We start from the raw sequence: 23,859 nt of genomic DNA on the forward strand, positions 1-23,859 counted from the left end.
AGGGAAAGGCTACCCCTTAAAACATGGGGAGGGGGGTACCATCCTTGGGGGCCAGGGGTTTTGGGCTCCCGGGAGGCACTCTTCCAGGGCCTGGTCCCTCCAGGCATGGCAGCTTGACCCCTACACCCCAGACTCAGGGCTTGTCACTCCCTGTATTGCCATCTACATGCTCTGGAAGCAGCCGGTGGGTTGCGGGCTGCAGGGCAGGGAACAGACCAGCAGGCCCCCTGCACGCGCCACCTCTCCACAGCCCCGTGGAAACACTTGGGAGGATTAACGCAATGTCTTTACTGTACCAGAGTGGTTCTAACATCTCAGAATAAAGGATGGCTCTTTTGATGTTTGGTTTAATCCAAAACTCATTTCTTTTCCCTTCCTAGGTTTTAGAACATGCATCCTTCTCTCTTCTTGGCTGCCCTTTGCCTGGGGATAGCTTCAGCTGCTCCACAACTTGATCAGAGCTTAGATGGGCGCTGGTCCCAGTGGAAGGTGGCCCACAAGAGATTGTACAACAAGGTTGGTAACATCTGAGCTGTCCACTGAGACCCCAGGGAATGTTCCATGCTGGTGGGAGTCCACAGTGGAGTGTAGTTTCTGGAGGCCACTGGGACCCAGGCAGGTAGCAGGGCACTGTGACTGTGCATGATGGGGACAGATGTCCTGCTGTGTGGTTGCTGGAGAGCAGCTCCTGGAGCATCAGTCCAGCCCTGGCCAAGGTCTCTGCTCCCCTCTGTGAGCACATCCACTTGGTGCAGGTGAGCTGGGCTTAGATAGAAATCAGCATGATGGGTTGTGTGTCTGTCTCCAGGATGAAGAAGGACGGAGGAGAGCAGTGTGGGAGATGAATCTGAAAGTGATTGAACAGCACAACCAGGAGTACAGCCAAGGGAAACACAGCTTCACGATGGCAATGAATGACTTTGGTGACCTGGTGAGGGCGGCTGGGGTTGCTGAATGTTTTGTGCTTCCTCTAAGGATTTGTTCCAAAAAAAATCTCATGCTTGTCAACATTCTATTTTCTTTTCCTTGAAGACCAGTGAAGAATTCCAACAGGTGTTGAATGACCTTAAAATCCTGAAGCAAGAGGAAAGGAACGTGTTCCAACCCCCTCTCTTTGCTGAGATCCCCTCGTCCGTGGACTGGAGAGAGAAAGGCTACGTGACCCCCGTGAAGGATCAGGTGAGACAGTACTCAGCAGCTCCCTTTCCAAGAGCAAAGCCAAGAGGAACAAGTGCCCTCGTGATGGAAGTTGAGAAACCGTATATGGTTTGTTATGTTTTGGAAGAGTTTCCAGATGTAAGGGCTGTTGTCAAGTCTTGCTATTAACTTTGTAGACTAAGAGCCGTATCATTTGTTTTCAGGGTCAGTGTCAATCTTGTTGGGCTTTTAGTGCAACTGGTGCCCTTGAAGGACAGATATTCCGGAAAACGGGCAAACTTGTGTCACTGAGCGAGCAGAACCTCGTGGACTGCTCTTGGTCTCAAGGCAATGAGGGCTGCCGCGGTGGCCTGATGGATTTTGCCTTCCAATATGTTATGGACAACGGAGGCCTGGAATCAGAGGAATCCTACCCGTATCTTGCAAGGGTAAACAGACTTCCTTATCTTTTATCAAAGTTGAGTATATTCAGTAAAACAAAGCCTATATTTCAAATTCTCATTTTAGACTGTAGACTCTGTATCTGCACATGGTCAGAACAGATTAAAATCTGTTAGCCTGGCACAGTTCTCCACCTAGAGGGTTACCACACAGGTGTTCCCACTTCTCAGTCACACAGCAACACAAATACCGTTCTAAATACACTACAGATCTCCAGAGTGGAAAATCTATGCACAAGTAGACCAAAGGAGTGTTTCATTGAATAGATATTGCCTCGTTTCTCAATTTCAAAACAAGCAATCATATTCTGCCTCTTGAGATGTTTTATAACACACTCGACTTGGACATCACTCAGCTGCAAACTGTCTTGAGCTCATGTTCCCCAGGAGGTGGACGGTATTAATCAAGTCCCTTCCCCTTTACCTTTGAAAGAATGACTACTGCAGATACAGGCCTGAGAAATCTGCCGCCAACGTGACTACCTTCTGGCACGTCTATAACAAGGAGGATGGTCTTATGACCACAGTGGCAACTGTGGGGCCCGTCTCTGTTGCTGTAGACTCAAGCCCCTATTCCTTCCAGTTCTATAAAACAGGTGAGCATTTGTCTACGTAGAAAATTGGCCAGAATATACGGGTAGCCAGCATGACATACAACAAGAGGGGCTTTTTTTTATGTGGGACTCAGGAGGGTATGGATTTTCATGGTGGCTCATTCTGTATATGTAATCCTTGTGCTTGTGGTCACCATTTGACATGACTTGACCCATATCCCCAGGCCTTTAAGCACTTCATAAATAAATTAAATTTTTTAAAATATTTTATTTATTTGGCAGACAGATCACAAGCAGGCAGAGAGGCAGGAAGAGACCGGGGTGGGTGGGGGGAGCAGGCTCCCTGCCGAGTAGAGATCCTGACGTGGGGCTCGATCTCAGGACCCTGGGATCATAACCTGAGCCAAAGGCAGAGGCTTTAACCCACTGAGCCACCCAGGCACCCTTATAAATATATTTAAATGGCTACATAACTTGACTGGTATAGTTTACTTCACTTTTTTCCCATGTTTGGACCTTGAAATTTTCCAAGGAATTTTACTCCTGAAATAGACACTGGAAAGAACCCCTTGACTCAAGTAATTTTCTGTTCTCTGCTGCTTCTTCGGCTGATATCATATGGTAGAATGACAAAGTTTCAACAAGTGCTCTTTTACGCCTCTTCACTGTTCTTTACAAAAGAGACTATGACAGCATATATTTCTGGTAGTACTAGATGATGACCTAAATCCCTAGCCTAGCTAAACGAAAAGATCTGATTTCTAAATCTTATCTCGATTGATATCACAACTGGATTTTGAGATGCTGCCTTTGCTGTGGTCACTAGGTTGTTGTCACATGTTATCATGTCACTTGGATGTTCCCGCTCAGCACTGACTCTCTCTTCTCCAGGCATTTATTATGATCCAATCTGCAGCAATACACGCCTGAATCACGGCGTTCTGGTGGTTGGCTATGGCTTTGAAGGAGAAGAATCAGAGGACAAAAAATACTGGATAGTCAAGAACAGGTATAAAGAGCCAAGAACACCTACCTTGGAAATTAAAAAGGGAATTCTTTCTAGAATCAATGTTTAGAGGCAGATCCCTAAACCCTTGAGCACACTTCTGAAATCTCTGAAGTGTTTATGCCATTAAGTGGGAAGGGACATACTCACGTGATGACGGCAGTAGCTTGCTAGGGTCCTGCCATAGTTTTGCAACCATTGCGTTTCTCAACTTGAATATTTTCTCATTTCTGAAATGCGTCTGGCCCCAAGAGCTTCTTTTTTCTGTGTTTCCATTCATAGTCTGCGAAAGGTCTGGGGACGGAATTCTGTGCTGGGTTAGAACTCAAGCAGGAACAGGAACGGACTCTCCGGATTCTTCCTGAATCTGTCCTGGCCTCTGGTGCCCTGCTCAGGGTCGGGTGTGATGGTTCATGAAGGGAAATGTGATTGATTGTTGTAATAAATGGTAAACCCTGTCTTCTTTCAGCTGGGGTACAAACTGGGGCATGGAGGGCTACATGCTGTTGGCCAAGGACCGGGATAACCACTGTGGAATCGCCACCATGGCCAGCTTTCCTGTCGTGTGAGATGAGGGCGTAAAGAAGGCCTTGACTGGGAACAGAATATCGAGAAGATGAATTTTGTTTGAAAGCCGACCATATCTTATGATACGGGGTAAAACACTTGAACCATTGAAGACCCAAATTGGGATTTGACTGTGTGGATTTTATATGAGGAATGTTACCACTTCGCTCGTTACTGATGTAAAAGCCTTTGTATGACAGACTTGTCTAATAACTTTTGGATTTTTATTTTTTAAAAAAATGTATGAAGTTTCATTTTTTAATAAAAAACTTCAAAGTAGAAGAGAGGTAAAATGTTACTACTTTAACTCTTTATAGAGTCAAAAGGTGACTGGGCTCTAGGATATCCTTGGATAGGCCAGTGGTCCACTGGGAGAATACTGGGTGGCCTGATTGTTTTGAGTACAAATGATTGTTACATCTGTAACATTGTTACAATTTTACATTAGTTTCAGGTGCACAACGCAGTAATTTGCCAACCCTATAGAGTACGCTATGCTCACTGCAAGGATAGTTGCTGTCTGTCAGTCTCACACTGTACCATTACGGTGCTATTACAACACCATTGACGATATTCCCTATGCTGTGCCTTCTATTCCCGGGACTTACTCATTCCATAGCTGGAAGCCTGGACCTCCCATTCCCCTTCACCCCTTTTATTCATCCTCGTTCTAATCTATGTCCTCTTTACTCTTTGCAGATTTCCTACCACTCATTTACTAACTGGGTTTCTCTCTCCACACTCCCCAGCTCAGCTAGTAGTCTGTAAACATCCCAGGGGAGTTTTAGAGGAAGAGACTGTGGGGGCCAGGGAGGACACCCCAAATTGTGTCACAATGGTACATGGATTATCTGGATACGAAGCTACTTGGGAAACAGCGGGTGCGAGGGCGCCCAGGCGGTCCTCTGTCCCCAGCAAGCAGGAAACGAGTCTGCCATAGCAGAGGTGCCCTCCCTGCACTGTGAAGTACAGACACAGCCTTTGCCGCACACATGGGACTTCAAAGCTGGGAAAGCTGTAGAAAGCAACTTTGTGGCTTTTTTACTCAACTACAACCTCAGCACAAATTCCACTTAGCATTCCTGCTGGTTGAAAGCTCCCACATAGCAGGAGAGCTGGCCATGGTGGTCATTCCACACTGGTTGTCCAGGGCCTTGGCCATCAGTATGGAACCCTGTGTGCCCCAGTCCGTGCCCCAGTTGAAAGAAGCCAGGGTTTGCCAATTATTCCAGAGGAACAAACATATTTCCCTTCATGAACAATCACACCCGACCCTGAGCAGGGCACGAGAGGCCAGGACAGATTCAGGAATAACCCAGAGAGGACATTCCTGTTCGTGCTCGACTTCTAACCCAGCACACAGTCCTTCTTTCCCAGACCTTTCACAAAACTGAAACAAAGCAGGAAAAGGAAAATCTTCAGGCCAGATGTGTTTCAGGAGTTTTTAAAAATCCAATTTAGAAATGCAGTGGTGAAAATCTATCGCAGACCCCCCAGCTTGAGACAGTACCTTCCTGTGTCGTCCCGATATGCCTGTGTTCCTGCCATGTGCGGTAAACGCTTCTTGAGCACACTTGTGAAAACAAGTGTGCTCAAGGGTTGGGGGATTTGTCTCCAAGCACCAATTCCAAAAAGGATTCCCTTTTCAATGTCCAAGATAAGTATTCTTGGCTTTCTATACCTGTTCTTGATAATCCAATAGTTTTGGTTCTCAGATTCTTCTCCTTCAGATCCATAAACAAACAGCAGAACGCCGTGATTCAGCTCTTCACTGCTGCGGTTTGGAGCATTATAAATGCCCGAAAGTAAAATCTAATGTTGGGCTGAGGTTTCCCGCGTGACATGGGGTAGTGACAGCTTATCAGCCTATCAGCCACAGAAAGGGAGACTTATCATAATTCAGTTGCACTATAAATCCAGCTAAGACTAAAATTCAGGCAGTTTTGTTTAGGTAAGATAGGGGTTTAAGGCCCTCCTCTGATGTTAGCAGAAACACAAAGTGTCGCAATCTCTTTTGTAAACAAGAGTCAAGAGGCATAAAAAAATATCTCTTGTGATTCTCCTTATGGATGTGAGCTTACAAAAACAGCAGAGAACACAAAATGACTTGCCTAAGGACCCTTTCCAGTGTTAATCTCAGTAGTAACATTCTTTAAAATTTTTTAAGGTCTAACAACTGGAAAAAAGTAAAGCAAGCCATACCAATCAAATTATGTAGCCATTTCCATATATTGATAATGTGTTTAAAATCATGGGGATTTGGGTCTGGTCATGACAGGCGGAAACAGAAGGCATAAATGTTATGGGTGCAGGATGAACTGTGTGAAATCCACCCCCCCCCAAATTCTACATTGACTTCTTCATACCATAGTGTCACTCCTGCTGTATCTTAGGGTGGTTTTCCGATTTTTCTACCTCTATTTCTCCATAGACAGATGCGTATCCTCTTTATAGAACTGGAAGGTGTCCAGGCTTGCACGGAGAGCAGCAGGGACGGGCCCCACAGCTGCCACCACCAGCACAAGGGACTCCTCCTGCGGAGGCATGCTCACTGGGCCAGTGGCGCTGGCAGCAGGATGCCCAGGTCTGTATGCGCAGGGTCTGTCCTTTCAGAGGGAAAGGGGAAGAGACTTGATTAAGACATCCACCTCGTGGGGAGCATGAGCTCAAGATAGCTTACAGGTGAGTGATTTCCAAGCCAAATTTGTTGTAAAGCATCCCAGGAGCTGAAATGCTATTGGTTATTTTGAAATTGAAAAACTACCTTGTATGTGTTCAATGAATTATTCAGGGTCTACATGTCCTTAAGAACTGGTTCATTCCAGAGAAATCTGTACCTGGTAGAGAATGGTATGTATGTCTCCCTGTAACACAGAAATAAAAATAGTCATGTGGTCCCCACCGAGGCAGGCTCTGTGTCTGGCTTGTCTGGTTTAATAACAGTCCTGACAGTTTGCAGCTCTAGGGTTCACCATTTAAAATGTGAGTATTGTGGGGCCTGGGTGGCTCAGTGGTTTAAGCCTCTGCCCTCGGCCCAGGTCATGATCTCAACATCCTGGGATTGGACCCCTCATGGGGCTCCCTCCTTGGTGGGGAGCCTGCTTCCCCCGCCCCCATCTGCCTGCCTCTCTGCCTACTTGTCATCTCTGTCTGTCAAATAAATAAATAAAATCTTTTTAAAAAGATAAAATAAAATGCAAATATTAAATACGGTATCTGTGTTCTTCAAAAGCATGTGACTCTGGGAGTAGAGCTGGACGGATGACACGTGAAGAGCTCCACTGACCCCTGGACGATATGGATAGGATTCCTCTGAGTCCAGGTCTCCGTTGTTCAGAATATACTGGAAGGCATAATTCATCAGGCCAACATGGCAGCCCTCACTGCCTTGAGACCAAGAATAGTTCAGCGGGTTCCACTCACTCAGTGACACAATTTGGCCTGTTTTCCGGAACCTTTGTACTTCGAGGGCACCGGCTTCCCTAAAAGCCCAGCCAGAAGCACACCGACCCTGAAACCAAATTAGAAAGCTCTCAGCCTAAACAACAAACAGCAAGGCTTTGCCAACAGCCCATGAATCTGAAAACTCTTGTAAAACACAGCGAGGGTGTGTTGTTCCCCAGCAGGGACCCACCGAAGAGCTGCTGTTTTCTTTTCGACTTTACTTTTGGAAAGAAGTGATCCTTTTTTTGGTGAGAAGTGATCCTTCAGACTCATAGGACCTACCCCGGCTGTCTGTCTCCTGTCCACAGGTACAATGAAATCAGCAAAGAAGGGTATTTCAAACACTTTCCCCTCTGTGTCCTTCTGGATTTTAAGGTCATTCATCATGTGTCTGAATTCTTCACTGGTCTTCAAGGAAAAGAAAGTAGAATGTTGACAAGAATGAGAATTCTTTGGCGAAGTACCACAGAGAGAGAGAACAAAAGGTTCAGGAACCCCAGCCGCCCTCACCAGGTCACCGACGCATTCATCGCCCTTGGAGCATTTTCAGATTCCTCTCCCGCACTGCTCTCCTCCGTCTTTCACTCTAGAGACAAACATATAACCTACGATTTTTATTTCTATTGAAAGCCAACTCACCTACTCGAAGTGGATGTGCTCACAGAGAGGAGGAGGGGCCTGGACCAGGGCTGGGCTGATGCTCCGGGAGCTGCTCTCCAGCAACCACACAGCAGGACGTCTGTCCCCATGGTGCACAGTCACGGCCCCGTTTCCTCTCTGGGTGAGAGCGGCCTCCAGAGGCTACTCTCTGCTGTGAACTCCCACCAGCGTGGATGTTCTCTGTGGGGCCCTCCAGACAGCTTAGATGTTCCCAACCATGCCATAGAGTTTCCCATAGGTTGCCTTCCATTGGATCCATTGAGCATCTAAACCTCGACGAAATTTTTTAGCAGCTGAGACTATTCCCAAGCAAAGCGTGGGCAGGAAGAGAAAAGGATGCATATTTCAAAACCTAGAAAGGGAAAAGAAATGAGCATCTGAACAGACCAATCTGTCTAAAAAACCATCCTCTTCTTATGAGCTATTAGAGCCCCTAGGATGGACTAAAAGCATTGACTTTGACTTAAGCCTCCCAATATATACACAAGGACGGTACTGGGCCCACCAGTGCGGGGAGGGGGTCCTCACCTGACGGCAGCTCTGCAGGTGTGACAGCAGGTGTGGCTCCTAGGGGATTCTCTGATGTTGGGCTGTGGCTTTAAGGTCATTCATCGAAAGCCCTGGGGTTTGGCCTGGCTGGTCCTGCCCACACCACCTGGGCACACTGTGATCCTGTTGGTTTTGCTTTTGTTGGCCAAGCCGATGACTTCTATTCTGATATTTTCTTGATGATTAGATCTTGTTTTTAACAGAATAAAAACATCTGGACAATTGTGTGGACTTGTATCTCTACCTTAACTGGTTTGACTAAAAACAGTGAGCTCACAGTGATTCAGTTAAGTGACCAATGAGTTCGCAACAGTCTGGCTTAGAAAAACAAGTCTATGCATATTCAGTAAGGAAATGGATGTCCAAATCCCGTTAACTGCTTTCATGGTAAGACAAGAAGGAAGTGCGCCATAGAAGTGCATTGAATTGTATTTCATGATTGCATGCTCTCTACTATGTGTCTAGCACTGGGAAAAATAATCTGTATTTTTAGACATTTTTCTCACAACTCAGGGTTCCAGAATCCTGCAATAAAGCAATAGCACAATGAAGGAATTAAAGAAATTTTTTGGTTTCCCATTGCATACACAAGTCATGTTTACCCTTTACTGTAGTCTATTTAGTGTGCAATCGCTTTATGTCTAAAAAATGCACAGGCATTAATCAAAAAACACTTCATTGCTAAAAAGTGCTAACCAAAATCGTGTTTCAGCAAACACGATCGTTCTGCTGTTGGAAGGTCTGTGTCCATGTTGACGGCAGCTGTCTCATCATGGTGGTGGATACTGAAATTCGGGATGGCCCTGGCAGTTTCTTAAAATAAGACAACAGTGAAGTTCTCTGCAATCGCCTTCTCTGGGGCATGCAATGCTGTTTGTTAGCATTTTACCCACGGTAAAACTTCTTTCCAACAGAGTCCCACACCCTATCACAGCTTCATCAACTCCATTTATGTAATATTCTAAGTCTTTTGTGGTCAGTTCAATGATCATCATAGAATCTTCACCAGGAGAAGAGGATGCTTTTCCATCTCCAGAAACCATCTTTTCGTTCATCTAAGAAACAGCTCCTTACCTGTTCAAGTATTTTTTGTACACATAGGATTTTATTTTATTTTATTTCTTTTTACTTAACATATAATGTATTCTTGGTTTCAGAGGTACAGGTCAGTAGTTCCCCAGTCCTGTATAACACCCAAGGCTCAATACATCGCGTGCCTTCCCTCATGCCCATCACCCAGTCACCCCATCCACCCACCACCCCTCCAGCAACCTTCAGTTTATTTCTTATGATTACGAATCTCTTATGGTTTTTCTCCCTCTGGGACTTCACTTTGGTTTATTTTTTCCTCTTTCCCCCGAGATCCTCTGTTTTGTTTCTTAAATTCCACATATCAGTGAGATCATATAACTGTCTTTTTCTGATTGGCTTATTTTACTTAGCATAATACCCTATAGTTCCATCCAATTCGTTGCAAATGACAAGATTTCTTTCTCTTTTTTTTTTTATGGCTGATATATATAGATAAAGAGATACAGACAGATATAGATACATAGACATAGATATATATCTAGATATATCTAGATACATAGATATTTAGAGACATATATAGAGAAATATAGATATATATCTAGATATCTGTGTCTATGTATCTGTATCTGTCTGTATCTATATATCTATATCTATCTATAGATCTATATCTATATATCTTTGCTGTGCAAATGCTTTCTATATTGATGAAGTCCCAATATTTAATTTTTGCCCTTTTCCCTGGCCTTTGGAGATGTGTCTGACAGGGGTGCCTGGGTGGCTCAGGGGGTTAAAACCTCTGCCTTTGGCTCAGGTCATGATCCAGGTTCCTGGGATTGAGTCTCGCATTAGGCTCTCTGCTCAGCAGGGAGCCTGCTTCCTTCTCTCTCTCTCTCTCTCTGCCTACTTGTAATCTCTGTCTGTCAAATAAATAAAATCTTCAAAAAAAAAAAAAGAGAGAGATGTGTCTGACAAGAAGTTTTTATGGCTGAGGTTAAAGAGATTGCCACCTGTGTCACATTTGGGTCTTTCATCTGTTTTTGAGTCTATTTTGTGTGTGGTATAAAGAGATGGCCCAGTTTCATTCTTCTGCATGTGACTATCCAATTTTCCTAGCACCATTTTTTGAAGAGACCGTCTCTTGCCCACTGAATATTCTTCCCTGCTCTTGTCAAACATTAGTTGACCATTCCATTTCTGGGTTCCTATTCTATTCCATTAATCTCTGTATCTGTTTCTGTGCCAGTACCATACTGTCTTGATAATTACAACTTTGTAACAGATCTTGAAGTCCAGAATTGTGATGCCACCAGATTTTGGTTTTTTTTTTTTCTTTTCTTTTTTAGATTTCGTTTCCTTTTTCAACATTTCTTTGGCTATTTGGGGTCTTTTCTGGTTCCATACACATTTTAAGATTATTTTTTCCACTCTCTGTAAATAGTTAATGGTATTTTGACAAGGATTGCGTTGGATGTATAGATTGTCCATGGTACCATAGACATTTTAACAGTATTTGTTCTTCCAATCCATGAGTATGGAACATTTTTCAATTTCTTTGAGTCTTCCTCAATTTCTTTCCGAGTGTTCTATAGTTTTCTGAGTACAGATCCTTAACCTTTTCGGTTAGGTTTATTCCTAGGTATCTTGTGTTTCTTGGTGCAATTATAAATGGGATTGACTCCTTAATTTCTCTTTCTTCTGTCTCATTGTTGGTGTATAGAAATGCAACTGATTTCAGTACATTGATTTTATATTCTGCCAATTTTCAGAATTCCTGTACGAGTTCTAGCAATTGGGGTTGCAGGATCATGTCATCTGCAAACTGGAAGAGCTTGATTTCTACTTTGCCAATTTGGATGCCCTTTATTTCTTTTTGTTGTCTGATTGCTGAAGCTAGGACTTCTAGTGCTATGTTGAATAGCAGCGGTGATAGTGGACATATCTGCCATGTTCCTGACTGTAAGGGAAAAGGTATCAGTTTTTCCACATTGAGCATGACACTCACTGTGGGCTTTTCATGTACGGCTTTTATGATTGAGGCATGTTCCCTTTATCCCTACACTGTGACGTGTTTTAGTCAAGAAAGGATCTGCTCTTTGTCAAATGCTTTTTCTGCATCTATTGAGAGTATCATATCTCTTTTATTAATGTATTGTATCACATTAATTGATTTGTGGATGTTGGATCAACCTTGTAGCCCAGGAATAAATCCCACTTGGTCATGGCGGATAATCCTTTTAATCTACTGTTGGATCTTATTGGCTAGAATTTTGGTGAGAATTTTTACATGCATGTTCATCAGGGATATTGGTCTGTAATTCTCCTTTTTGATGGGGTCTTTGTCTGGTTTTGGGGTCAAGGTAATGCTGGCTTCATCGACCGAGTTTGCAAGTTTTCCTTCCATTTCTGGAGTTGGACGCCTGTTCCTTCCTCCAGATTAGGAAAGTCTCTCCTATAATTTGCTCCAGTATACCATCTGCCTCTTTCTCTCTCTCTTTCCTCTTCTTCTGGGATCCCAATTACTCTGATACTGTTTTGGTTTATGATATCACTTATCTCTGGAATTCTCCCCTCATAATCCAGTAGTTGTTTTTCTCTTACTTTCAGCTTCTTTATTCTCCATTGTTTTGTCTTCTCTATCACTGATTCTCTCTTTGCCTTATTTATCCTAGCAGTTAGAGCCTTCATTTTTTATTGCATCTCATTAATAGCCTTTCTGATTTTGAGTTGTTTCAATTTTAGTTCTGTTATTTCTTCAGAAAGAGATTCTCTAGTGTCTTGCAATGATGTGGATGGAGCTGGAGCGTATTATACTAAGCAAATAAATCGTCAAGCAAAGACAAATACCACACAATTTCACTCATGTGTGGAATTTAAGAAACAAAACAAATTATAAAGGGGAACAAAAAAGAGAGGGAAACCAAGAAACAGACTCTTAACTATAGAGAACAAACTGATGGCTACCAAAGGGGAGGTAGGTGGGGGATGGTTAAATAGGTGATGGGATTGCGGAGTGCTCTTGTCATGATGAGCACTAGGTATTGTATGTAAGTGCTGATCTTGTCATGATGAGCATTAGGTATTGTATGTAAGTGCTGAATCAGTACACTCTGAGCCTGACACTAATATTACATTGTATGTTAAGTAACTGGAATTTAAGTAAAAACTTAAATTAAAACCCCAGAGTTCTGGGGATGCCTGGGTGGCTCAGTAGGTTAAGCTGCTGCCTTTGGCTCAAGTCATGATCTCACAGTCCTGGGATCAGGTCCTGCGTCGGGCTCCTTGCTTGGCAGGGAGCCTGCTTCTCTCTCTGCCTCTGCCTGCCCCTCTGCCTGCTTGTGTGCACTCTCTCTCTGACAAATAAATAAATAAAACCTTTTAAAAAAAATTCAGAGTTCAGGCCAGAATCCCTCAAGTCATTTGTTTGCTTAGCTACCACGTCTATAGATTCTGGTTGCTCACTTATATTTGCTTTTAAATGGAACGATTTTATTGGAAAGTCCCATGCATTTGCCCTAATATCAGGGCTTTATGCTTACCCCAAGCTTTAGGATGCTCTTTGTCTCTCAGTGGGCTGTTCTGGATTTCATGTGGTTATTAATGAAGCCTAAAAAATTCACTCAATATGTCTGCCATTCTAAGAGAACTTCTAAGACAGGTGTGGGAGAAGAGTCAAAAAATTTCCAGACCAAGTGTGTAAAGTCTGTTATAATTTGGAAGAGGGATACAAACTCATTTACAAGTGATATATTCCCTCACCAAATTCTGAGGGATATCAAAAGAGAGGCCATTTATTCTGTGGTGGAAAGGCAATGGTGTGGTCTGCTAGGTTGGTTGTCCCTGGAAATCTTCTTGAACTCCAGTGAAAAAGAGTTGGCGATCCCATGGAACCAAGTGGCAGTCAGTCAACAGGATGCTGGGACCTAACTTCGCTCCCCCAAAATGAAACTTCAGAGAAGTTTCTTCTTTCTTTCATTTCAAAGTGAAGTTCAGAAATGGTTATAGAATTTGCAGACAACACAAAAAAATAATGGAACATGTGACAAGACCTTGAGGTCTGGGCACGTGAGCATGTGAGGTCACAGGACCAGCAGAGACCGACAGAGGATTAAGAACACGAGACCACAACTCTCAGCTGGAGCCTCATGGGTGCTCTGTGCTCAAATGGAGCAAGAACTCCGATGGAGAGTCAAGAACTAAGGTGACCTTGGAGTCTCTCAACCAAACAAGCTTCTATCGTCATGGCTTCGCCCCTGGCTTTCCCTGCCCACTGAGCTCCCAAATGCCCAAGATGCACTGAAATAGGTCGTGTGGGGGCAGACTGTTGGCAGAAGGCAATGCCGTGTCCAGGCCCTGCCTCGGTGAACTCTGCTAATCCGTGCTCTGTCTGGGAAGCTGGTGTTCTTCCCGCTCTTCTCTTGCACGTTCTCAGAAAACCAAGCCAAAAGCCACTTTGAAGACTTCCAGTGGCTTCACTCTCCAAATGGTCGTGGCATATTGGACTTGCCAGAAAGCATGACTTAATTCATTATCTTAAAACTTCAATCTCTATGTCCTGGTCCAATCCATAATCTAAAGGGAATGCAGTGGTTTGTTGTAAAGGTGGAGAGTGTGAATGTTTCACTACCAGAGGAACAATGAACCAAACCAGTTACCTGGCTCATGAGTAACAGGGTCACACTTTCCCGTGTCGTGCTCCTGGGGATGGGACAATCATGCACCATCGCCCTGACTTGCCTCCTCCCCTTGGAATTTTCCTGAACGACTTAGTAGTAGCTGCGTTCAAGGATCTCAGAGAATGATGGCCTCTGTCCTTCTGGCAGCTTCTTCTATTCCTTTTTTTTATTATTAAAAAACAAACAAGTATCATGATGAAAACTTCAGAAAGTCTGTACTTTCTAAAAAATGAAATGAAATAAAATGAAAACAAAATGGAAAAAAAAAATGCAGCCAACCTCCCGTCCACCTCCTTGTGGGCTCTGGAAGCCAGTGGACAGCTGGGACATAGTCACAAACACTCCGCTTTGGGTGGTGGCCTTTGTGCACCATAACAGCCCTTATCCCATGTTCCAGATGAATGAACCAAAGTTTGGAGGGGCCTGTCAGCTTCCCTGGCTGGTGAGCAGGGAGCCAGAGTTTGATCTCAGGAGTTGCTACTCCAGACAAGGCAGCACACAGGGCTGGACCAGACCCAGGATTGAAGTTTGGCCATCAGTAAAGATCAATAAAGAGAACTGCAGAGGACAACAGCTAATATTTCATTCTTCCGTCCTGGGGACAGCAACCAAGGGAACACACTCCTCCCTGGGGCCCCACATCATTACCCCAGGCACCATTGCCAACCCTCTGCCACTTTGTCCACTTCAGCATTTTTGGAAAGTTCTTCCTGTGCTCTGTGACTGTGCACAGACTTCTGGGGAGATCCTCTTCTCTGTGCAGGAACCACCATTCCTGGCAGAAGACGCTCCACTCCTGAGTTATTTCCTCTAGAGCAGGTTGGGTACGGTTGGCAGGGCTGTGGGGAGACTATTTAGATGCTGAGGGGGCCCTATAGCCGCCTGCAGACCTGTGCCATGTGTGAGGCAAGGGGAGTGATACTTTCTGAATATGTCTGAGTTCTTCTCCTGTTTGTGCTCCATTTCTAGGGACTTGTCCCCTCCTTAGCCAGGGACATCCTTGTCTCACGGATCATCAAGATTTCAATAGCAGGGATGCAAAGAGAAGTAAGAGTCACTGTTCAGCACTCGACAGCCCAGTTAGAATTCCTGAGTCCACAAGGACCCTGAAAGCCAACTGTGAAGGAAAAAAAATCTTAATCCCAAGGATATAGAATTCCTCCCATAAGATCACTGTCATCAAGGAATGAAATGTCCATTTGCCTAGTGGAGTGGGAGGAAGAGGGAAGAAGGGTCTCCCCGACACTGGGAGAGGGGCAGAGGTTTCTCAAAGGCTGAGGGCTATAACCTGCTCTCACTCATTCTGTGTGAGGCTGGTCTGGGGTGGGGTGCTCCGAGGCTTCCCAAGCACAACCATTGGCAAGGAGGGGGCGGATCACACATCCTGGGATGACTAAGGGCTTCAAAAACACAAATTGTTATAAAACCCCAGGACCCTTGCACAGCCCTGGGGAGAAGGAGAGTGTCCGTGAATGAAAGAGACTGCAGTTTGCACTGGGGTATTCTAAATCACATTTATTTTAAGAGTAAAGGAATATGCCAGTCCTTAATAGTGTGGAGAGTAATTACGCCCAAAGTCTGGGTCACAGTCAAGGTTGAGTATGAAAAAGGCTGATTAGCTCACAGAAAATGGAAGGAAGTGGCGGAGGGTTGATGCACTCTGGGGAACTGAGGTTTATATGCTCTCTTAAGGCTTGTCCTATGATCCAGGGGCATCACCTTAACTTCCCGTCCTTCTCAGATGCTAGCAAGGATTAGGGTTAACAAACGCTCAAGTCAGAGTCTCTCTAATAGGTTAGGACATTTGTCTGCATCAGCCACGTGCCCTCAGATGTTAGTTTGTCAGTCCTGGCTGGGGATGTGCTTCCCTGCGCCCCACTCTCCTCCATCTGAGCTGTGTGCACTCCTGCAGCAAAAGGCAGGAATGTTCTAGGTTGAGACTCCATGATTTGCTTAGTACAGAGTTCACCAGTTTTATTCTTATGCATATGGCTCTCCGATTTTCCCAGCACCACTTGTTGAAGAGACTGTCTTTTTTCCACTGGACATTCTTTTCTGCTTTGTTGAAGATTAGTTGACCATAGAGTTCAGGGTCCATTTCAGTCGCTTACGGTTTGTCTCCCTCTCTGGTTTCGTCTTGTTTCACTTTTTCCTTTCTTCCACTATGATCCTCTGCCTTGTTTCTCAAATTCCACACACCAGTAAGAACATATGATAACTGTCTTCCTCTCATTGACTTATTTCGCTTAGCATAACACCCTCTAGTTCCAACCACATCATTGCAAATGGCAAGATTTTCCCTTTTTCATGGCTATATAATATTCCATTATAGACATATCCCCTTCTTCTTTTTCCATTCATCTGTCTATGGACATCTGGGTTCTTTCCTTAGTTTGGTTATTGTAGACATTGCTATATATAAAATTTTATCTCATATACATAAAAAAAGGGAATCAATAGTTTAGTTTCTTCTTTATTAGGCAGTGAATTACATAGGAAGAAGCTTGAGACACTGTAGAGGTATTTTTGTTTTCCAGTAATTTCTCTGCTACTCTAAGTAAAGTCTTGGTATCCAGAATCACTTCAAGCCTGTCAAGTGGAGAAGAGCAGTCATATTCAGTTCTCAGGCTAAACCATCCTTCTCCTTGGACTTTAAAAGAAACCCCAGAAGAGAGATTGACTGTGCACCCAGCCCTACAGAGACTTGCCTCCATGTGTGGAAATCAGGACTCAGCTCTCAGCCATGCATAAAAGCCATCTTAGTCTGTTCTAGCTGCGATGACAGAATAACATAGATAGGGTCTCATACACAACAGAAATTATTTCTCACAGTTCTGGAGGCTGGATTTCCAAGATCAAGGCACCACTAAATTTCAGTGTCTCATGAGGGCCCTTTCCTGCTTCATAGATGGCCATCTTCTCTCTGTGTCCTCGCTGTGACAAACCATAAGCGACTCTTAATCTCAGGAAACAAACTGAGAGTTGCTGGAGGGGAGGGGGGCAGGCAGATGGGGTAACTGGGTGATAGACATTGGTGGGGTATGTGCTGAAATGAGCACTGGGTAATATTTAAGACTGATGGAAAAGATGCCTACTTCTGAGGGGATGGTGAGGGTCATAGAGGATACGTTATACCTTGGTGAGCACACAGTCCCTCGCATGTGGCTACTACTGTTATTCCTAATGATGTTCTGGAATTTATGAGGGCCCTTAAGCCATCAGAACACCCTAGCTGGGGTCATAACTTAAATCTATCACTGAAGATACCGCTGTGTCCTCACATGGCCAGAAAGGATAAGGAGCTCTCTAGACTCGAATCCTATTCCTATGGGCACCAACCACCTCCCAAACACCCCATGTCCTGATCCTACCCTTGGGGGTTTGGATTTCAATACGTGAATTGGTGGGGGACACGAACCTTCAGTCTACAGCAAACACGCCACGGTTCTTGGCTCGCGGTCCATCCCAATGCCAGAAGCCACCGCCATCTTTCCATCAGTTTGAATTTGTGGAAAACTTTCCCAGAGCTGATGCAATGCTTCATGTGCATTCGCACAGTTTACCGCTCGGAACAAGTTTCTCCTTCCTGTTTCACAGAATCGAGAAGAGCGAGGGGAGCCTGAGGTCCTTGCGCAGGGAAGCTGGCAGTCTGTGCCAGAATCGGCACCCTCCTCTCGTGTGCCCTCTCTCACCTGCTGGGAGAGCAGCCATGGGCTTCAGGTGACCTTGGGTGATGTCTGAGAGGCTGTGGGTTTTATAGGCCAGCCCGCTGCGCGTGCTAGCCAGCAAGTCAGGCTCCCCAAGAGAAACATCGTCACTTCCAGCCAGGACGGAGCCCAGTGTCCAGGGAGAAACTTCTCCTCTAGAAACCTGGCTCTTGTTCTTCTTGGAGGAAATAATTTCTTCTGCCTATTGCATGGTGCCCACTGGCACCCAGGGCCCTGGGGGTGCACTCTGTCCCAAGGGGGGCTTAAGTCTTTGAAATACTATTGTGTTTTTTTTTTTAAGATTGTATTTTCCAGAGATATCTGTATCAATATCTCCAATTATATGTTTTGTTTGTTTGTTTCTTTTTACCAAATGACACTGTCACACCTTGCATTGAATGATGGGGGCTGTGTCCTCTCTTCTCAAACCTGGTGGGATCTGGTGACAGCCTCAGATAAAGAACAGGGGAAGTCATGTGATGTGACTTCCAAGACTGGAACATAAACACGCCACGTCTTCCGCCAGCTGCCAGGTGGATTCTTATTCAGAAATATTCATTCCCTCGACATCCCTGCGAGAGCAGAGTGTACCTCCCTGCTCAGTTGGGGTGAGTCCATCTGGCTCGTCTGTGTGACTCGCTTTGTCCAGTGTAATAACATGAAAGGGACAGGGGCACCTGGGTGGCTCAGTCACTGGGCGTCTGCCTTCAGCTCAGGTCATGATCCCCAGGTCCAGGGATCGAGCCCCGCATCGGGCTCCCTGCTCAGCAGGAAGCCTGCTTCTCCCTCTCCCACTCTCCCTGCTTGAGCTCCTTCTCTTGCTGTGTCTCTGTCTGTCAAATAAATGAATATAATCTTTTTTTTTAAAGATTTTTATTTATTTATTTGACAGACAGAGATCACAAGTAGGCAGAGAGGCAGGCAGAGAGAGAGGAAGGGAAGCAGGCTCCCCGCTGAGCAGAGAGCCCGATGCGGGACTCAATCCCAAGACCCTAGGATCATGACCTGAGCCGAAGGCAGAGGCTTTATCCCACTGAGCCACCCAGGTGCCCCAAATGAATATAATCTTAAAAACAAAACAAAAACATAGAAGGAACAGTGTGCCGGTTCCGAGCTGAGGCCTTAAGAGGCCACGTGTGTTCCCGCTCACTCTGTTTTATTTCCGCTGTTGCCCAGTGGCCAGCCCAGCGAGGAGGCGAGACGCACAGAGCAGAGCCCACGGGCCCAGCAGGTCACAGAACCTCCCGCTGACACACAGCCCAGTGAGAAACAGGGAGTGATGGTCATTTTGGGGCCGAGTTTGGTGTGTGGAGTTTTCCAGCCGTAGTTAACTCCTGCAGGACTTCGGGAAGCTGTCCACCCACTGATGGGACCAGCCCTGGAAAGAGGCTGTGGTTGCACAGACAGACGCGATCTGAGCTCCCGTGGTGGGCTTCACTTAGACCCGGGGGGAAGCAGAAAGGTCTCGTCAGCATCTCGCCCCCTCAAGCTGTGAGTCCATCTGCGTTGTGAAAGAAAGTGATCTGACCTGGGCTGACATCACCCAGGGAAGCTGTGAGGTTGGTGGTTCTATATGAGCAGCCGCAAATAGATAAATACCGTGATACTCCGCAAACGAGGCACCTGCCTGCGGTATCAGAAAACTGGATTTTACCTCAGCAGCAACCTATTGGCTCCATGGCCCTGGTGCATTGTTCATCAGAGAATTCTGCAAAATCTTGTCATGAAGCTTTCTCGTGGCTTCAAATAAAGCAAAGTGGCTGCTGGGAAAGCCGAGGGTCTATGTTTTGTCACCACGGCTTGTGCATTCCCGCGCAACCTCAGTGCCTCTTGTCACTAAGTGCAAAGGAGAGCCCACGGCTGCAGAGATGCAGAGACAGTCTCTCCGCATGAGACGACCGCAGTGCACACTGGTTCTGAGGAGCTCCTCAAAGTAGCCTCAAGGGTCCTGACGACGATTCGGAGAGCGAGGAGACTCGCTACCCTTCTCGATCAGACGAACTGCCGACCGTCCCGTGTTCCTGGGCAGACCGCGTAAACGAGCCGTGGTCAGCACCGGGTCTGTGCGTGAGCCCCGGACAGAACACAGACAAGGGCAGCCGCCCTCCCGTTTGACGCTGAAATAGCTCCTGACACACGCGCATCGTGGGCACGAAGGGGAGTGCTGGAAACTTCTTATCTTCACCGAGGAAGACACGCAGATGGCGATGAGCACAGGAGGAAATGCTCATCACGACTAGCCGTTAGAGAAATGCAGGGTCAGCCAGGATGACACATCGTCCCACACCTACTAGATCGGGTAGAATAGAGTCGTGGCATCACCTGATAAGGATGTGCAGGGACTGGGTCCCAGCCTTGGATGGGGGACGGAAAGTGGTGCAGCCATTCTGGAATGTCATTTAGTGGTTTCTTTTCTCCGTTTTACTGAGATATCACTGAGCTATAACATTGTATTAAAGAGTATAACGTAATGACTTGATATGCATATAAACTGCAAAGTGATCACCACAATATCTTTATTTAACATCCCTCCCTCGTGTAGTTACAATTATTCTTCCTTGCAATGGGGACTTCTAAGTGTTACTCTCTTAGCCATGTTCAAATGTACAACATGGCATGTTTAAGCTGGTCACCATGCTGGATGTTATGTCCCCAGAACTTATTAACTTATTAACTGGAAGTTTGTACCTTTGTCCCCCCTGCCTCTGTATTCCCCTCCTTTATAAGCAGTTTCTTATAAAATCAAAACTTCAGGGGTTCCTGGGTGGCTTAATGGGTTAAAGCCTCTGCCTTTGGCTCAGGTCATGATCCTGGGGTCCTAGGATCAAGCCCCGAGTCCGGCTCTCTGCTCAGCGAGGAGCCTGCTTCCCTTCCTCTCTCTCTGCCTGCCTCTCTGCCCACTTGTGATCTCTGTCTGTCAAATAAGTAAATAAAATCTTTAAAAAAAATAAAATCAAACCTTCAATTACCCTGTGACTCAGCAATGGCCGTCTTTTCCCCCTTTTCCATCTCCCCCTCCTCCTCGGGAGTGTTTCTGGTGTTGCCCACCAGACCTGTCTCCGGGACTGACCTGAGACCTGCCCCTTCACCTACACTCCACAGAGATGATTTAAAACGAGCACCTGCCACAGCCCAGTAGAGCCAATGGAACCGTTCCAACACCGTCTACACTATTTGACAGGATCCTTTCCCTTCTCTGAGGATTCCGTCCTGAGCAGTGGATGAGTCTGTAATTGCCAAGAGTGAGTCTGAGAAGTCCTAGAGCGGAGCCCGGAGCCAGGAGCTAGAGAGGATGGGGGGGAAGGACTGTGCACGGGGCGCGGTGACAGGGCTCAGGGAGGTTTGTCCCACACCCACCAAGCTTCTGAGGGACTCCCGCTGTGCTTCCAGATCACCTGCCCTGCTTCACATGCAAACACAAGAACTTGTATGAAAGCATGTTGAGTTAGGCTTCTGTCACTGGAAGCTGGAAGCATCATGTCTAATGGAGAGACCAGGACGTGGACATGGGGCATTAGAAGTAACAGTCTATGAAATGTGGCATCGGCTGAGCTGGCAGAGGGCAGAGGCAGCGAGGCTGACTCTCTCCCTCCCGAGTAAGCGAAGAAGCTGGCAGTGTCTGCTGCGGGGTCGTGGACCTGGCACCCATCATACCGAGGGATCCAGACAGCGCCTAACAAGGCTGGATGCCAGGAAACTTGGCAGGAAACCTTCAGAACGTGGGATGTGGTGGTTACTCCTTGCCGCCTGCGCTAAACTCCAGCAAGAATCGCACTTCCTTTTCAGAGAAACTTCTCTTCCGAGTGTGCCAGCCCATCTGGAAACAGAGGGAAGAAAATAAAGCCTTGTTAAGAGACACCCTTTCCTCACACAGTAATTGAAGGTGTCTCAGCTTCTGTTCATCCTTTTACCTGCAGGGGGAGAGGCACTAAACTCTGTGCCCCAGGCTAATGCTGGAACAGCAGCTAAGGATGGAACAGAAGTTGAGATCGCAGGAGGAATCAACAGCTTTTTCTGTCAGGCTCCCTTTTCTTTCTCTTTGTAATATTCTTTACCTTTTGATCCTGCTACCCTTTTCTCCCGCCCACAGCCCTTGTATCTGGTAATCATCATGTGCTTTCTGCGTCTATGTGCTTAGTTTAGTGTTTTGTTTGTTTGCTCGATTTTTGTTTTTGTTTTGCTTCCACACAGAGGAGAGATTGTATGGTATTTGTTTATCTCTGTCTGACTCATTTCACTTGGGATGGTGCCCTCAAGGTCCATCCATGTTGTCACAAATGGCAAACTGTCATTCTTTTTTATGGCTGAGTAATATTCCATGGTGTGTATATGCTACGTCGCTATGCATTCGTTCACTGATGGACATTTAGGTTGTTGCTATGTCTTGGCTTGTTTAAGTAATGCTGCGATGACTATGTGGCACATAGATCATCCTTTTGAGTTTTGTTTCCATTTTCTGTGAATAAATACCCAGAAGCAGGATTTCTGGATGTTATGGTTGTTCTACATTTAATGAGGTGGAAACTCCGTACTCTTTTCCGTTGAGGCTGCACCAGCTTCCCTTCCCACCACCAGTGCACAGTGGTGTCCTTCCCTCCACATCCTCACCGAGCTGTTCATTCCTTGTCTTTTGATGGTAACATCCTACCTGGTATGAGGTCACATCTCATGGCGATTTTTACTTTCCTTTCCTGATGATTAATGATGATGAGCATCTTGTCTTATACTTGTCAGCCATCTGTGTGTTTTCTTTGGAAAAATGTCTATTCAGATCTTCTGACCATTTTTTAATCTTTTTTTTTTTTTTTGCTATTGAATCCCATGAGTTCTTTAATATTTTGTATTTTAAACCCTTCAGATGCATAATTTGCAAATACGTTCTCTTATTCCGTAGGTTGCCTTTTCATTTTGTTAATGGGTTTCTTTGTTTTGCAGAAGATTTTTAGTTTAGTGGAACCCAACTTTCTTGTTTTTGCTTTTTTTTTGCTTTTCCTTTTGGTGTCAGATTCAAAAAACCACTGCCAAGACCTATGTCAAGGAGCTTATTGCCTCTATTTTCTTCAAGGTGTTTTATGCTTTCAGAAATTACAGTGGAATCTCTAACTCATTTTGAGTTCATTTTTGCGTATGGTGTGAGATGGTGGTCCGGTTTCATTCTTTTCACATAGCTGCCCAGCTTTCCCAGCACCATTTACTGAAGAGTCTGTTCTTCCCCTTTCGTATATTCTTACCCCTTTCATTGTAAGTGAAGTGACCATATACATACATATACATATACATGTGAAGTGACCATATACCATATACATGTGAGCATATACATATAAATGTGTGTTTATTTCTGGGTTTCTATTCTGTTCCATCGATCTGTGTGTCTGTTTTTATACCAGTAAAAGGGACATCAGATTTCTCTGTATTATTTCTTACAATTGCATGTGACTCTCTAATTTTCTCAAAAGAAAAAGATGAATGAAAAGAAAGCGTTTATCTCTGTGTTGAGAAGCTAAATGGGGGCTGCTGTGTTGAACCAAAGCTTTTCCCAGCCACCAGCATCCACTTCCTCTGGTCTTGGTAGGAGCACTGTGGGTTCTTTTGGGAAACTTGTTTCTTCCCCACTGCATGGAGTCTTGATGGGGCTATAATTAAGATGCCTTCCCTCCCCTAGACATGCGATGAAATATCGATAGACATTGTCTCCCAGGTTTTTGGAAGCAGAATGATGCAAGGATGAAAGAAACAGTGTGAATTCTTCCTTCCAGCAACAGAGCCCTGACAATATTGCCTAATAGTTCCTGCTGCTGAGACCCCAGATTTGCTCAAGATTCCAGTTGTTTCGCTCCTGACATCTATTTCTTCAACATTGCTATCAACTCTGTCAACGTCCCAGTGTCTTTGACAGAATATCCAGCAATGCATTTTATTTTAAAGCTGACCACACCTTATTGTGTGGGATGAAACACTTGAATCACTGGAGAGCTAAATTTGCTTTGATTGTGTGACGTTTTACATGCAGGGAATGTTACCACTTCGTTCATTATTGATGAAAACGTCTTTGTATTACTGCCTTGTCTA

At 45.3% G+C, this 23,859-nt stretch overlaps 1 protein-coding gene across 1 annotated transcript; it reads left to right on the forward strand.

The window, feature by feature from the left end:
- The first annotated feature begins 384 nt into the window (after nucleotides 1–384).
- On the forward strand, nucleotides 385–3,907 carry LOC122917638 (procathepsin L-like). Its single transcript, XM_044265762.1, has 7 exons — nucleotides 385–516; nucleotides 809–931; nucleotides 1,033–1,179; nucleotides 1,362–1,586; nucleotides 2,032–2,194; nucleotides 3,044–3,161; nucleotides 3,628–3,907. Exons 1-7 carry the CDS (start codon nucleotides 391–393, stop codon nucleotides 3,725–3,727), a joined length of 1,002 nt encoding a protein of 333 aa, XP_044121697.1. The 5' UTR covers nucleotides 385–390; the 3' UTR covers nucleotides 3,728–3,907.
- The last annotated feature ends 19,952 nt before the right edge of the window (nucleotides 3,908–23,859 follow it).

Source organism: Neovison vison, chromosome 9 (genome assembly GCF_020171115.1).
Source record: "Neovison vison isolate M4711 chromosome 9, ASM_NN_V1, whole genome shotgun sequence".
NCBI lineage: Eukaryota > Metazoa > Chordata > Mammalia > Carnivora > Mustelidae > Neogale > Neogale vison.